The sequence below is a fragment of the Thalassophryne amazonica genome, chromosome 5 (assembly GCF_902500255.1).
Source record: "Thalassophryne amazonica chromosome 5, fThaAma1.1, whole genome shotgun sequence".
NCBI classification, from domain to species: domain Eukaryota; kingdom Metazoa; phylum Chordata; class Actinopteri; order Batrachoidiformes; family Batrachoididae; genus Thalassophryne; species Thalassophryne amazonica.
Window position 1 is genome coordinate 93,231,817 of NC_047107.1, and position 14,517 is coordinate 93,246,333.

Consider the following 14,517-nt stretch of genomic DNA (forward strand, 5'->3'; position numbering starts at 1 on the left):
AATGTAAACAGTGTGTCCTAGTCTGAGCTTTTGTCATTTTATTGATAGAAATTGCTCTGTCGGCCCCCATATATGACTCACTGATGTGGAGTAACAAATGTGGCTTTGATGTGTGGAACACTTCCTCCATTCACATCCTGTTCCTCAGAGTGAGTTGTGTATGTGTGCATCTTCTCTGCAGAGATCCGTGAGGCCTTCAAAGTGTTTGACCGAGATGGCAACGGCTTCATCTCAAAGCAGGAGCTGGGTATGGCCATGCGCTCGCTGGGCTACATGCCGAACGAGGTGGAGCTAGAAGTCATCATCCAGAGACTGGATATGGATGGTGAGACACACTTGCGCGCGCACACACACACACACACACACACACACACACACACACACACACACACACACACACACACACACACACACACACACACACACACACACACACACACACACACACAATGGACTTTGCATTTACCTACAAACCAGTTCTGTAAGCAACTATACCTGCATTTCCTCTGATCTCCAGGTGATGGCCAGGTGGACTTTGAGGAGTTTGTCACTCTTCTTGGCCCAAAGCTGACAGCAGCTGGGATGCCAGATAAGTTCAACGGCACTGACTTTGACTCCGTTTTCTGGAAGGTGCATACAGTCACTCATTTTCTGCACACTACAGAATCAAACAAATAATCTGCCAGGAGCACAGATATACGGGAACTACTGCTGTTTGACTTAAAAAGAAACCCAGTTTATGTCCAGCCCCCATTTGGTTGTTACAGGGATGTTTTTAATCTTGGAGACGTTCAGGATTACTTTAAGAACTGTGTCCTTCATCCAGAGTTGATGATGCTTGTTTGTGTGTGGCAAGAACAAATTTATTTTTAGTGTAGCAGAGTAAATGTGCTTTACACAGGACAGTTCACACAGTAAGCAACTGTTAATAGACAACAACACAATATTAAGGAATAACAAATTATATAATGTGACTCACCTACAATATATGTAACAATCAATCAATCAATTTTTTTATATAGCGCCAAATCACAACAAACAGTTGCCCCAAGGTGCTTTATATTGTAAGGCAAGGCCATACAATAATTATGTAAAACCCCAACGGTCAAAACGACCCCCTGTGAGCAAGCACTTGGCTACAGTGGGAAGGAAAAACTCCCTTTTAACAGGAAGAAACCTCCAGCAGAACCAGGCTCAGGGAGGGGCAGTCTTCTGCTGGGACTGGTTGGGGCTGAGGGAGAGAACCAGGAAAAAGACATGCTGTGGAGGGGAGCAGAGATCGATCACTAATGATTAAATGCAGAGTGGTCCATACAGAGCAAAAAGAGAAAGAAACAATGCATCATGGGAACCCCCCAGCAGTCTACGTCTATAGCAGCATAACTAAGGGATGGTTCAGGGTCACCTGATCCAGCCCTAACTATAAGCTTTAGCAAAAAGGAAAGTTTTAAGCCTAATCTTAAAAGTAGAGAGGGTGTCTGTCTCCCTGATCTGAATTGGGAGCTGGTTCCACAGGAGAGGAGCCTGAAAGCTGAAGGCTCTGCCTCCCATTCTACTCTTACAAACCCTAGGAACTACAAGTAAGCCTGCAGTCTGAGAGCGAAGCGCTCTATTGGGGTGATATGGTACTACGAGGTCCCTAAGATAAGATGGGACCTGATTATTCAAAACCTTATAAGTAAGAAGAAGAATTTTAAATTCTATTCTAGAATTAACAGGAAGCCAATGAAGAGAGGTCAATATGGGTGAGATATGCTCTCTCCTTCTAGTCCCCGTCAGTACTCTAGCTGCAGCATTTTGAATTAACTGAAGGCTTTTTAGGGAACTTTTAGGACAACCTGATAATAATGAATTACAATAGTCCAGCCTAGAGGAAATAAATGCATGAATTAGTTTTTCAGCATCACTCTGAGACAAGACCTTTCTGATTTTAGAGATATTGCGTAAATGCAAAAAAGCAGTCCTACATATTTGTTTAATATGCGCTTTGAATGACATATCCTGATCAAAAATGACTCCAAGATTTCTCACAGTATTACTAGAGGTCAGGGTAATGCCATCCAGAGTAAGGATCTGGTTAGACACCATGTTTCTAAGATTTGTGGGGCCAAGTACAATAACTTCAGTTTTATCTGAGTTTAAAAGCAGGAAATTAGAGGTCATCCATGTCTTTATGTCTGTAAGACAATCCTGCAGTTTAGCTAATTGGTGTGTGTCCTCTGGCTTCATGGATAGATAAAGCTGGGTATCATCTGCATAACAATGAAAATTTAAGCAATGCCGTCTAATAATACTGCCTAAGGGAAGCATGTATAAAGTGAATAAAATTGGTCCTAGCACAGAACCTTGTGGAACTCCATAATTAACTTTAGTCTGTGAAGAAGATTCCCCATTTACATGAACAAATTGTAATCTATTAGACAAATATGATTCAAACCACCGCAGCGCAGTGCCTTTAATACCTATGGCATGCTCTAATCTCTGTAATAAAATTTTATGGTCAACAGTATCAAAAGCAGCACTGAGGTCTAAGAGAACAAGCACAGAGATGAGTCCACTGTCCGAGGCCATAAGAAGATCATTTGTAACCTTCACTAATGCTGTTTCTGTACTATGATGAATTCTAAAACCTGACTGAAACTCTTCAAATAGACCATTCCTCTGCAGATGATCAGTTAGCTGTTTTACAACTACCCTTTCAAGAATTTTTGAGAGAAAAGGAAGGTTGGAGATTGGCCTATAATTAGCTAAGATAGCTGGGTCAAGTGATGGCTTTTTAAGTAATGGTTTAATTACTGCCACCTAAAAAAGCCTGTGGTACATAGCCAACTAACAAAGATAGATTGATCATATTTAAGATCGAAGCATTAAATAATGGTAGGGCTTCCTTGAGCAGCCTGGTAGGAATGGGGTCTAATAAACATGTTGATGGTTTGGATGAAGTAACTAATGAAAATAACTCAGACAGAACAATCGGAGAGAAAGAGTCTAACCAAATACCGGCATCACTGAAAGCAGCCAAAGATAACGATACGTCTTTGGGATGGTTATGAGTAATTTTTTCTCTAATAGTTAAAATTCTGTTAGCAAAGAAAGTCATGAAGTCATTACTAGTTAAAGTTAATGGAATACTCAGCTCAATAGAGCTCTGACTCTTTGTCAGCCTGGCTACAGTGCTGAAAAGAAACCTGGGGTTGTTCTTATTTTCTTCAATTAGTGATGAGTAGAAAGATGTCCTAGCTTTACGGAGGGCTTTTTTATAGAGCAACAGACTCTTTTTCCAGGCTAAGTGAAGATCTTCTAAATTAGTGAGACGCCATTTCCTCTCCAACTTACGGGTTATCTGCTTTAAGCTACGAGTTTGTAAGTTATACCACGGAGTCACGCACTTCTGATTTAAAGCTCTCTTTTTCAGAGGAGCTACAGCATCCAAAGTTGTCTTCAATGAGGATGTAAAACTATTGATGAGATACTCTATCTCACTTACAGAGTTTAGGTAGCTACTCTGCACTGTGTTGGTATATGGCATTAGAGAACATAAAGAAGGAATCATATCCTTAAACCTAGTTACAGCGCTTTCTGAAAGACTTCTAGTGTAATGAAACTTATTCCCCACTGCTGGGTAGTCCATCAGAGTAAATGTAAATGTTATTAAGAAATGATCAGACAGAAGGGAGTTTTCAGGGAATACTGTTAAGTCTTCTATTTCCATACCATAAGTCAGAACAAGATCTAAGATATGATTAAAGTGGTGGGTGGACTCATTTACTTTTTGAGCAAAGCCAGTAGAGTCTAATAATAGATTAAATGCAGTGTTGAGGCTGTCATTCTCAGCATCTGTGTGGATGTTAAAATCGCCCACTATAATTATCTTATCTGAGCTAAGCACTAAGTCAGACAAAAGGTCTGAAAATTCACAGAGAAACTCACAGTAACGACCAGTTGGATGATAGATAATAACAAATAAAACTGTTTTTTGGGACTTCCAATTTGGATGGACAAGACTAAGAGTCAAGCTTTCAAATGAATTAAAGTTCTGTCTGGGTTTTTGATTAATTAATAAGCTGGAATGGAAGATTGCTGCTAATCCTCCGCCCCGGCCCGTGCTACGAGCATTCTGACAGTTAGTGTGACTCGGGGGTGTTGACTCATTTAAACTAACATATTCATCCTGCTGTAACCAGGTTTCTGTAAGGCAGAATAAATCAATATATTGATCAATTATTATATCATTTACCAACAGGGACTTAGAAGAGAGAGACCTAATGTTTAATAGACCACATTTAACTGTTTTAGTCTGTGGTGCAGTTGAAGGTGCTATATTATTTTTTCTTTTTGAATTTTTATGCTTAAATAGATTTTTGCTGGTTATTGGTAGTCTGGGAGCAGGCACCGTCTCTACGGGGATGGGGTAATGAGGGGATGGCAGGGGGAGAGAAGCTGCAGAGAGGTGTGTAAGACTACAACTCTGCTTCCTGGTCCCAACCCTGGATAGTCACGGTTTGGAGGATTTAAGAAAATTGGCCAGATTTCTAGAAATGAGAGCTGCTCCAACCAAAGTGGGATGGATGCCGTCTCTCCTAACAAGACCAGGTTTTCCTCAGAAGCTTTGCCAATTATCTATGAAGCCCACCTCATTTTTTGGACACCACTCAGACAGCCAGCAATTCAAGGAGAACATGCGGCTAAACATGTCACTCCCGGTCTGATTGGGGAGGGGCCCAGAGAAAACTACAGAGTCCGACATTGTTTTTGCAAAGTTACACACCGATTTAATGTTAATTTTAGTGACCTCCGATTGGCGTAACCGGGTGTCATTACTGCTGACGTGAATTACAATCTTACCGAATTTACGCTTAGCCTTAGCCAGCAGTTTCAAATTTCCTTCAATGTCGCCTGCTCTGGCCCCCGGAAGACAATTAACTATGGTTGCTGGTGTCGCTAACTTCACATTTCGCAAAACAGAGTCGCCAATAACCAGAGTTTGATCCTCGGCGGGTGTGTCGTCGAGTGGGGAAAAACGGTTAGAGATGTGAACGGGTTGACGGTGTACACGGGGCTTCTGTTTAGGGCTACGCTTCCTCCTCACAGTCACCCAGTCAGCCTGCTTTCCCGGCTGCTCGGGATCTGCCAGGGGGTAACTAACGGCGGCTAAGCTATCTTGGTCCGCACCGACTACAGGGGCCTGGCTAGCTGTAGAATTTTCCACGGTGCGGAGCCGAGTCTCCAATTCGCCCAGCCTGGCCTCCAAAGCTACGAATAAGCTACACTTATTACAAGTACCATTACTGCTAAAGGAGGCCGAGGAATAACTAAACATTTCACACCCAGAGCAGAAAAGTGCGGGAGAGACAGGAGAAGCCGCCATGCTAAATCGGCTAAGAGCTAGTAGCTACGCTAAGCTAGCGGATTCCTAAAAACACGCAAAGTGAATAATGTGTAAATAATTTAGAGGTGATTCAGCAGAAGGAGTGCTTTAGTTAAGGCACGTAAAGATTACACTGGGAAACAAATCGTAATCTAGATAACTAGATCAATCTAACTGCGCAGATTAAACAGCTAACAGATACAGCAAACACCGCTGTGCTCCGGAACAGGAAGTGATACAATACCGCAGTGAGAGCCAACCACCAGTAGAGGCAAGCAAGAGCCCAAACAGATGTGATTAGTAAAAAGTGTGCGCTTACACACACACACACACACACACACACACACACACACACACACACACACACACACACACACACACACACACACACACACACACACACACACAGACAACATAAATAAGGCTGTGGAATCCGATGTCATTCAAATTACTCAAAAAGGTACCAAAAACATGAATATTCTGGAAAATGATTCTAATTATTTTTCCACCATTAAACAATAAATACAATTTAATATTTATATATTTTCTGTCTGAGATAGATGATTGAAAAATGTCACCTTTATATGTTCTCATGCATGCATACAGATCAGTGTCAAGGTGTTGTCATGTAAGGCACGCAGTTGCACAGACTCAAAGCACTTTACAATTATGCCTCACATTCACCCCGATGTCAGGGTGCTGCCATACAAGGCGCTCGCTACACACCAGGAGCAATAGGGGATTAAAGGCCTTGCCCAAGGGCCCTTAGTGATTTTCCAGTCAGGCGGGGATTTGAACCCATGATCTTCTGGACTCAAGCCCAACACCTTAACCCATCACCTCCCCTGACCATCACCTAAAAATTTAATTAATTTTATTGTACAAGCCACAAAACATGAATAAGCTGCTTCTTGTCACCACTGGACAGATGATCAGCTGAGGTTCAATGTAATTAAATGCTTGACAGCTTTTGGAAATTACTCTTCTCCTGCATCAGAATGCCCTGGGTGTTCCATGTGAAATTCTGACTGAAGAGGTGGTGGGCCGATGCATGAGCGTGGCCAAAAGTACAATCGACACAACGCCCATTTTAATAATATGTCTGATTTCATCACAAATAAAACTAAATCAAGAATAACTCACCCGTTTGTGCCCATTTTTGTCCTGTACAAATCTGGGTCTCATTCTAGTGTAGGATCATTTGTAATTTTGTGCTTTTTTTTTTTTTTTTTTTTTGTAAAAGCAGCAACTCACTTGATTTTGAAAGAAGCTATCGTGAGCTTTAATAAAAAAAAAGTGCCATTTTTCTTCACATTCTAAGGGTCCAAAATCTAAGATGGCCCAGTTGTCACTGATTTTCTTGACTGTTGTAGTAAGTCTTTTCTTGATTTTCTTGATCATGATTGATTTTCGTAAAAATAGTGCTCCCAGTCAAGAGGCAACAGTTTTAAAAGGTCAGACAGTGGAGTGTGTAAGCACATATAAATATCTTGGAACTGTCATTGATGACAAACTGAACTTTGAGGCAAACTGTGACGCTGTGTACAAAAAGGGACGCCAGCGCCTCTATTGTTTGAGGAAACTATCCACTTTTAACATTGACAGAACCATGCTGACCTTGTTTTATCGTGCTTTTATAGAATCAGTTTTATCCTTCTGTCTTGTTTCATGGTTTAGAAGCGTGTCCCTCAAAAACAAAAACTGTTTAAACCAAATTGTGAAATGGTTGAGTAAGCTGATTGGAGAGTCTCAGATTCAGCCAGAACCCCTGTATATCAAACAGGTACAGAGGATAGCTGATTCCATTCTGAGAGACGACTCCCACCCTCTTCATGGTGAGTTTCAGCTGCTCCCCTCAGGTCGGAGATTCAGGGTACCAGCTTGTAAAACTAAACGGTACAAATACAGTTTTGTACCAGTGGCCATCAGTGTTGTAAACAAGTAACAGAAACTTAAATATAACTTATGTATTTATTTTCTGTATAGTCTCTTTTACCTTGTTTTTATGAACAGCACATTTTTATTTTTATTTATTTATTTAGTTTTTATCCTTTTGGCTTGGTATGGTATGTTTTTAGACTTTTTATCTACTGATGTTTTAACTCATCTTGCTTTTATTCTACTTTGGGGCCGTCCTTGTGGTTCTTTTAGCTTTTTTAGCACTGTTGTCGCTTTGTCTTGTTCTGTGTTTTGCTGTGTGTTTACCGAACGAGATGACTCACTCACTGTAAACTAATTTTACCCAAGGGTATAATAATAAATTGAATCTGAATCTGAATCTGAATGCCCAAAATGGCATCTGTTTAGCATGACTGCAATATCATTGCTAATACACAAGATATAATTACAATCAAAATATCTAAATGTAGGTTTTCTCACACAAGGAAACCAATGGAATAATCAGATTATGTAATTACCTTACGTTATTCACAGGAAATGAAAGGGTTGAATTCTTCTTTTAAAAATTGTTGACGTCTAAGGTTCTAAGAACATTCTGGACTCACACGCCATTCCAACTCATTGCAGAAATTACATAATTTATTATCACCCTTGAAATATGACAGCTACCTATTTTATGAAAACTACTCAGTCTAGAGCTCATGGATCCCCACGGGCAACACGCTAGTAGTTTGTATAATCTGTTTGTTTGCTGCTCAGCTGACAAATAAAACAAAGCCCAAAATCAACAGTTTTTGACTTCTTGTTAGATGAAGACTGCCATGTTGGTTAATATGTGGACTCTAAGCAATGTTATAGTTGCTGTGGGTACTTGTTTCCTGCAAATACAAAGAAAATATATTTTTGTATACATATATACACCAAATGTTTAAACCTTAAACTAATGTGTAAAACTGCATCCAGCGACTTCATTCAAACATCAGTTTTGGGCCTGCCATGTTTAATTCAGAATGGCAGTCTGTCTGACACTTCACAAAATAAAAAGATTAGTAGTCACAGGGAAGTTGTTATCCATGTGGGAATCTCAAGATACAGTTTTACAAGGACTAGATGCTGAAAAAAAATAAATATTGGAAACAGATTTCTATCAATCGTAATGTCACATTTATATCATTTTTGTATGATGCAAGCCATCTTGGATTTCAGGGCATTAGAATGTGAAAAAATGGCACCCTATTTTTTTAATGTTTAAATCATATTTTAACAGAATCATGTGAGTTTTTGCTTTTACAAAAAAAACAAACAAAAAAAAAAACACAAATATGTATTTCATGGCAAGTGAGCCTACACTATTCATTAAATGTGTGCCAGCCTGCTGATGTCAATTTAGTCCATCAGACAGTTGTGAAAAACTTTGGGTGGACATCAGACAGAGAACTTTCCCAGTGGGTGCACATGTTTTGTTTTGCTCTGATGATGTTCGTAGCTTGCCAGTGGATCCAGTTGACATTAAGCCACTTTCACGTGTTGGAACTTTCCCGGTGGTTGCACATTTGTTTTGTTCTGATGATGTTTGTAGCTTGCCAGTGGATGTTAAGCCACTTTCCCATGTTGGAAGCAGCATTCTGTCTGCTGCGGCAGACTGCAGGAGACAATGCTATTATTAGACGGCATTGCTTAAATTTTCATTGTTACGCAGATGATACCCAGCTTTATCTATCCATGAAGCCAGAGGACACACACCAATTAGCTAAACTGCAGGATTGTCTTACAGACATAAAGACATGGATGACCTCTAATTTCCTGCTTTTAAACTCAGATAAAACTGAAGTTATTGTACTTGGCCCCACAAATCTTAGAAACATGGTGTCTAACAAGATCCTTACTCTGGATGGCATTACCCTGACCTCTAGTAATACTGTGAGAAATCTTGGAGTCATTTTTGATCAGGATATGTCATTCAAAGCGCATATTAAACAAATATGTAAGACTGCTTTTTTGCATTTACGCAATATCTCTAAAATTAGAAAGGTCTTGTCTCAGAGTGATGCTGAAAAACTAATTCATGCATTTATTTCCTCTCGGTTGGACTATTGTAATTCATTATTATCAGGTTGTCCTAAAAGTTCCCTAAAAAGCCTTCAGTTAATTCAAAATGCTGCAGCTAGAGTACTGATGGGGACTAGAAGGAGAGAGCATATCTCACCCATATTGGCCTCTCTTCATTGGCTTCCTGTTAATTCTAGAATAGAATTTAAAATTCTTCTTCTTACTTATAAGGTTTTGAATAGTCAGGTCCCTTCTTATCTTAGGGACCTCATAGTACCATATCACCCCAATAGAGCGCTTCGCTCTCAGACTGCAGGCTTACTTGTAGTTCCTAGGGTTTGTAAGAGTAGAATGGGAGGCAGAGCCTTCAGCTTTCAGGCTCCTCTCCTGTGGAACCAGCTCCCAAATCAGATCAGGGAGACAGACACCCTCTCTACTTTTAAGATTAGGCTTAAAACTTTCCTTTTTGCTAAAGCTTATAGTTAGGGTTGGATCTGGTGACCCTGAACCATCCCTTAGTTATGCTGCTATAGACTTAGACTGCTGGGGGGTTCCCATAATGCATTGAGTGTTTCTTTCTCTTTTTGCTCTGTATGCACCACTCTGCATTTAATCATTAGTGATTGATCTCTGCTCCCCTCCACAGCATGTCTTTTTCCCGGTTCTCTCCCTCAGCCCCAACCAGTCTCAGCAGAAGACTGCCCCTCCCTGAGCCTAGTTCTGCTGGAGGTTTCTTCCTGTTAAAAGGGAGTTTTTCCTTCCCACTGTTGCCAAGTGCTTGCTCACAGGGGGTCATTTTGACCGTTGGGGTTTTTCCGTAATTATTGTATGGCTTTGCCTTACAATATAAAGCGCCTTGGGGCAACTGTTTGTTGTGATTTGGCGCTATATAAATAAAATTGATTTGATTTGATTTGATTTGAATGTGAGACGTGGTCATTTTTCAATGATACAGACAATAATTTACTTAATTGAAAGATACAGCAGAGTTAGTGTTTTGCCCAGCATTACATTCAAACAGAAAACCCTGGCTCAGATGGCAGGTCAAAAACTTAACCTTTATTATTCATGTGTACTTATTTAAAATCAGGTGACTCTCTGCACTTAAATAATCCATCTGTAGCTCATTAAACAACATTCAGTTTGTCCTTGTTGTGCAGTAAGCAGCAAAGTTGAAAACTTTAAATATTCCATCTCTCGCTGTCCATTTTTGAATGAATGAATGAATGAATTTATTTGGCATACACAGATCCAAAACAACAAGAAACTTACAAAGAAAGGAAAGATCCAACAACTACCCATGCGCCGGAAAGGGTGTAGGCAGAAGCAAAAGATTGTAAACCCCCACCCCTTTAACCAAAAAATAAAAATTATGTATATAAAATTATACATATACCCATGATAACTAATACAAAGTACAGATTAATCCCTAAACTAAAATTTCAAAAACACAAACATGCAATCAGCAGTTCACCAAAAACAAAACAAAACTGATAAACCATCATGCTATAGCAAGTAATCAAATAATTTTTGTAGAACCTTTTAAAGCCAAGCAGATTACCGAGTGATTTATGTTATCTGGGCAATTATTCCAAATATTAACACCTTTAACAGAAACACAATGACTTTTTAGAGTAGTTTGAATCTTTGACTTCTGAAATAATAATCTTCATCGCAAATTATAACTGGAGTCCCTCATGTTAAACAGGTCCTGGACATATAATCAGTCAAGTCCCAAAATTTTAAAATGTGCAAAGAGACAAACATTGGATTTGTTGGCTCACAATATGGTTTCTTACTAATAATTCTTATACGAGTAGTTTCTTAGGATTTGTGTTAGTTTTGTAGGTTGTTCCCCAAACTTCAATACAATAGGTCATTTATGAAAGAAGTAATGGGGAAGGGGGAAGGACAGATGGTAGGAATGGGGAAGGATAGATGGTAGTTGATTTTGCAAAAAGGATGGAAATGACTGTGGTGAATACCTACTTTAAGAAAAGGGAGGAGCACAGGGTAACATATAAGAGTGGAGGAAGGTGCACACAGGTGGACTACATTTTTTATAGGAGATGCAAGCTAAAAGAAATTAGGGACTGTAAGGTGGTGGCAGGAGAGTGTCATTAGACAGCATAGGATGGTTGTTTGTAGGATGACTTTAGAGGTAAAGAAGAAGAAGAGAGTGAGAGCTCAACAAAGGATCAGATGGTGGAAGCTGAAGGAGGAAGACTGTTGTGTGAAATTTAGCGAGCAGGTGAGAGAAGCACTGGTTGGAGGGGAAGCAATTTTGGACAACTGGAAAAGTACTGCAGATGTGGTGAGGGAAACAGCTAGGACAGTACTGGGTATGACATCTGGACAGTGGAAGGAAGACAAGGAGACTTGGTGGTGGAATGCAGAGGTCAAGGAAAGCATAAGGAGAAAGAGGTTGGTGAAAAAGTTTTGGGATAGTCAGAGAGATGAAGAAAGTAGACAGGAGTACAAGGAAATGTGGCGTAAGGTGAAAAGAGAAGTGGCAAATGCGAAGGAAAAGGCATATTGCGAGCTGTACAAGAAGTTGAATAGTAAGGAAGGAGAAAAGGACTTGTACCGATTGGCCAGACAAAGGGACAGAGCTGGAAAGGATGTGCAGCAGGTTAGGGTGGTAAAAGATGCACATGGTAATGTGCTGACAAGTGAGGAGTGTGTGCTGAGAAGGTGGAGTGAATATTTTGAAGAGCTGATGAATAAAGAAAATGAGCGAGAGAAAAAGCTGGATGATGTGGTGAGAGTAAATCAGGAAGAAGAGATTAGTAAGGAAGAAGTGAGGGCTGCTATGATGAGGATGAAGAGTGGAAAGGCAGTTGGTCCAGATGACATTCCAGTGGAGGCATGGAAATGTCTAGGAGAGATGGCAGTAGAGTTTCTAACCAGATTGTTTAACAAAATCTTGGAAAGTGAGAGAGTGCCTGAGGAGTGGAGACAAAGTGTGCTGATTCCTATTTTCAAGAACAAAGGTGATGTGCAGAGCTGCAGTAACTACAGAGGCATAAAGATGATCAGCCACAGCATGAAGTTATGGGAAAGAGTAGTAGAAGCTAGGCTTAGAAAACACGTGAAGATCTGTGAGCAGCAATATGGTTTCATGCGGAGAAAGAGCACTACAGATGCAATGTTTGCTCTGAGAATACTGTTGGAGAAGTACAGAGAAGGCCAGAAAGAGTTACATTGTGTGTTTGTGGACTTAGAAAAAGCTTATGATAGGGTGCCAAGAGAAGAGCTGTAGTATTGTATGAGGAGGTCTGCAGTGGCAGAGAAGTATGTTAGGGTAGTGCAGGACATGTACAAGAATAGTGTGACAGTGGTGAGAAGCGCAGTCGGAATGACAGACGCATTCAAGGTGGTGGTGGGATTACACCAAGGATCAGCTCTGAGTCCTTTCTTGTTTGCAGTGGTGATGGACAGGTTGACAGATGAGATGAGCCTTTATGCAATATCTCTAAAATCAGAAAGGTCTTGTCTCAGAGTGATGCTGAAAAACTAATTCATGCATTTATTTCCTCTAGGCTGGACTATTGTAATTCATTATTATCAGGTTGTCCTAAAAGTTCCCTAAAAAGCCTTCAGTTAATTCAAAATGCTGCAGCTAGAGTACTGACGGGGACTAGAAGGAGAGAGCATATCTCACCCATATTGGCCTCTCTTCATTGGCTTCCTGTTAATTCTAGAATAGAATTTAAAATTCTTCTTCTTACTTATAAGGTTTTGAATAATCAGGTCCCATCTTATCTTAGGGACCTCGTAGTACCATATCACCCCAATAGAGCGCTTCGCTCTCAGACTGCAGGCTTACTTGTAGTTCCTAGGGTTTGTAAGAGTAGAATGGGAGGCAGAGCCTTCAGCTTTCAGGCTCCTCTCCTGTGGAACCAGCTCCCAATTCAGATCAGGGAGACAGACACCCTCTCTACTTTTAAGATTAGGCTTAAAACTTTCCTTTTTGCTAAAGCTTATAGTTAGGGCTGGATCAGGTGACCCTGAACCATCCCTTAGTTATGCTGCTATAGACGTAGACTGCTGGGGGGTTCCCATGATGCACTGTTTCTTTCTCTTTTTGCTCTGTATGCACCACTCTGCATTTAATCATTAGTGATCGATCTCTGCTCCCCTCCACAGCATGTCATTTTCCTGGTTCTCTCCCTCAGCCCCAACCAGTCCCAGCAGAGGACTGCCCCTCCCTGAGCCTGGTTCTGCTGGAGGTTTCTTCCTGTTAAAAGGGAGTTTTTCCTTCCCACTGTAGCCAAGTGCTTGCTCACAGGGGGTCGTTTTGACCGTTGGGGTTTTACATAATTATTGTATGGCCTTGCCTTACAATATAAAGCGCCTTGGGGCAACTGTTTGTTGTGATTTGGCGCTATATAAAAAAGTTGATTGATTGAAATTGATTGATTGATCAGACAGGAGTTCCCATAGACTATGATGTTTGCAGATGACATTGTGATCTGTAGTGAGAGTAGAGAACAAGTTGAGTCTAGCCTTGAGAGGTGGAGATATGCTTTGGAGAGAAGGGAAATGAAAGTCAATAGAAGCAAGACTGAGTACATGTGTGTGAATGGGAGGGAGCCCAGTGGAATAGTGCAGTTACAAGGAGTAGAAGTGGTGAAAGTAGATGAGTTTAAATATTTGGGGTCAACTGTTCAAAGTAATGGAGAGTGTGGTAGAGAGGTGAAGAAGAGAGTGCAGGCAGGGTGGAGTTGGTTTAGAAAGGTGGCAGGAGTGATTTGTGACCGAAGAATATCAGCAAGAGTGAAGGGGAAAGTTTACAAGACAGTAGTGAGACCAGCTATGTTGTATGGCTTAGAGACGGTGGCACTAACAAAAAGACAGGAGGAAGAGCTGGAGGTGGCAGAGCTGAAGATGTTGAGATTCTCTTTGGGAGTGACAAGAATGGACAAGATTAGGAATGAACATATCAGAGGGACAGCTCAGGTTGGACGGTTTGGAAACAAAGTCAGAGAGGTGAGATTGAGATGGTTTGGACATGTGCAGAGGAGGGACCCAGGGTATATAGGGAGAAGGATGCAGACTATGGAGCCACCAGGCAGGAGGAGAAAAGGGAGGCCAAAGAGGAGGTTTATGGATATGCTGAGGGAGGACATGCAGGTGGTTGGTGTGACAGAGGAAGATACAGAGGACAGGATGAGATGGAAACAATTGATCTGCTGTGG

General features: G+C 40.8%; 1 protein-coding gene across 1 annotated transcript in view; it reads left to right on the forward strand.

The window, feature by feature from the left end:
• Nucleotides 1-14,517, forward strand: part of LOC117510966 (calcium-binding protein 7) — a 143,308-nt gene that overhangs the window by 117,117 nt on the left and 11,674 nt on the right. Inside the window, exons 2-3 of the mRNA XM_034170898.1 lie at nucleotides 182-325; nucleotides 518-630. Of these exons, the coding sequence (XP_034026789.1) occupies nucleotides 182-325; nucleotides 518-630 (257 nt within the window). The remainder of the gene's footprint in view (nucleotides 1-181; nucleotides 326-517; nucleotides 631-14,517) is intronic.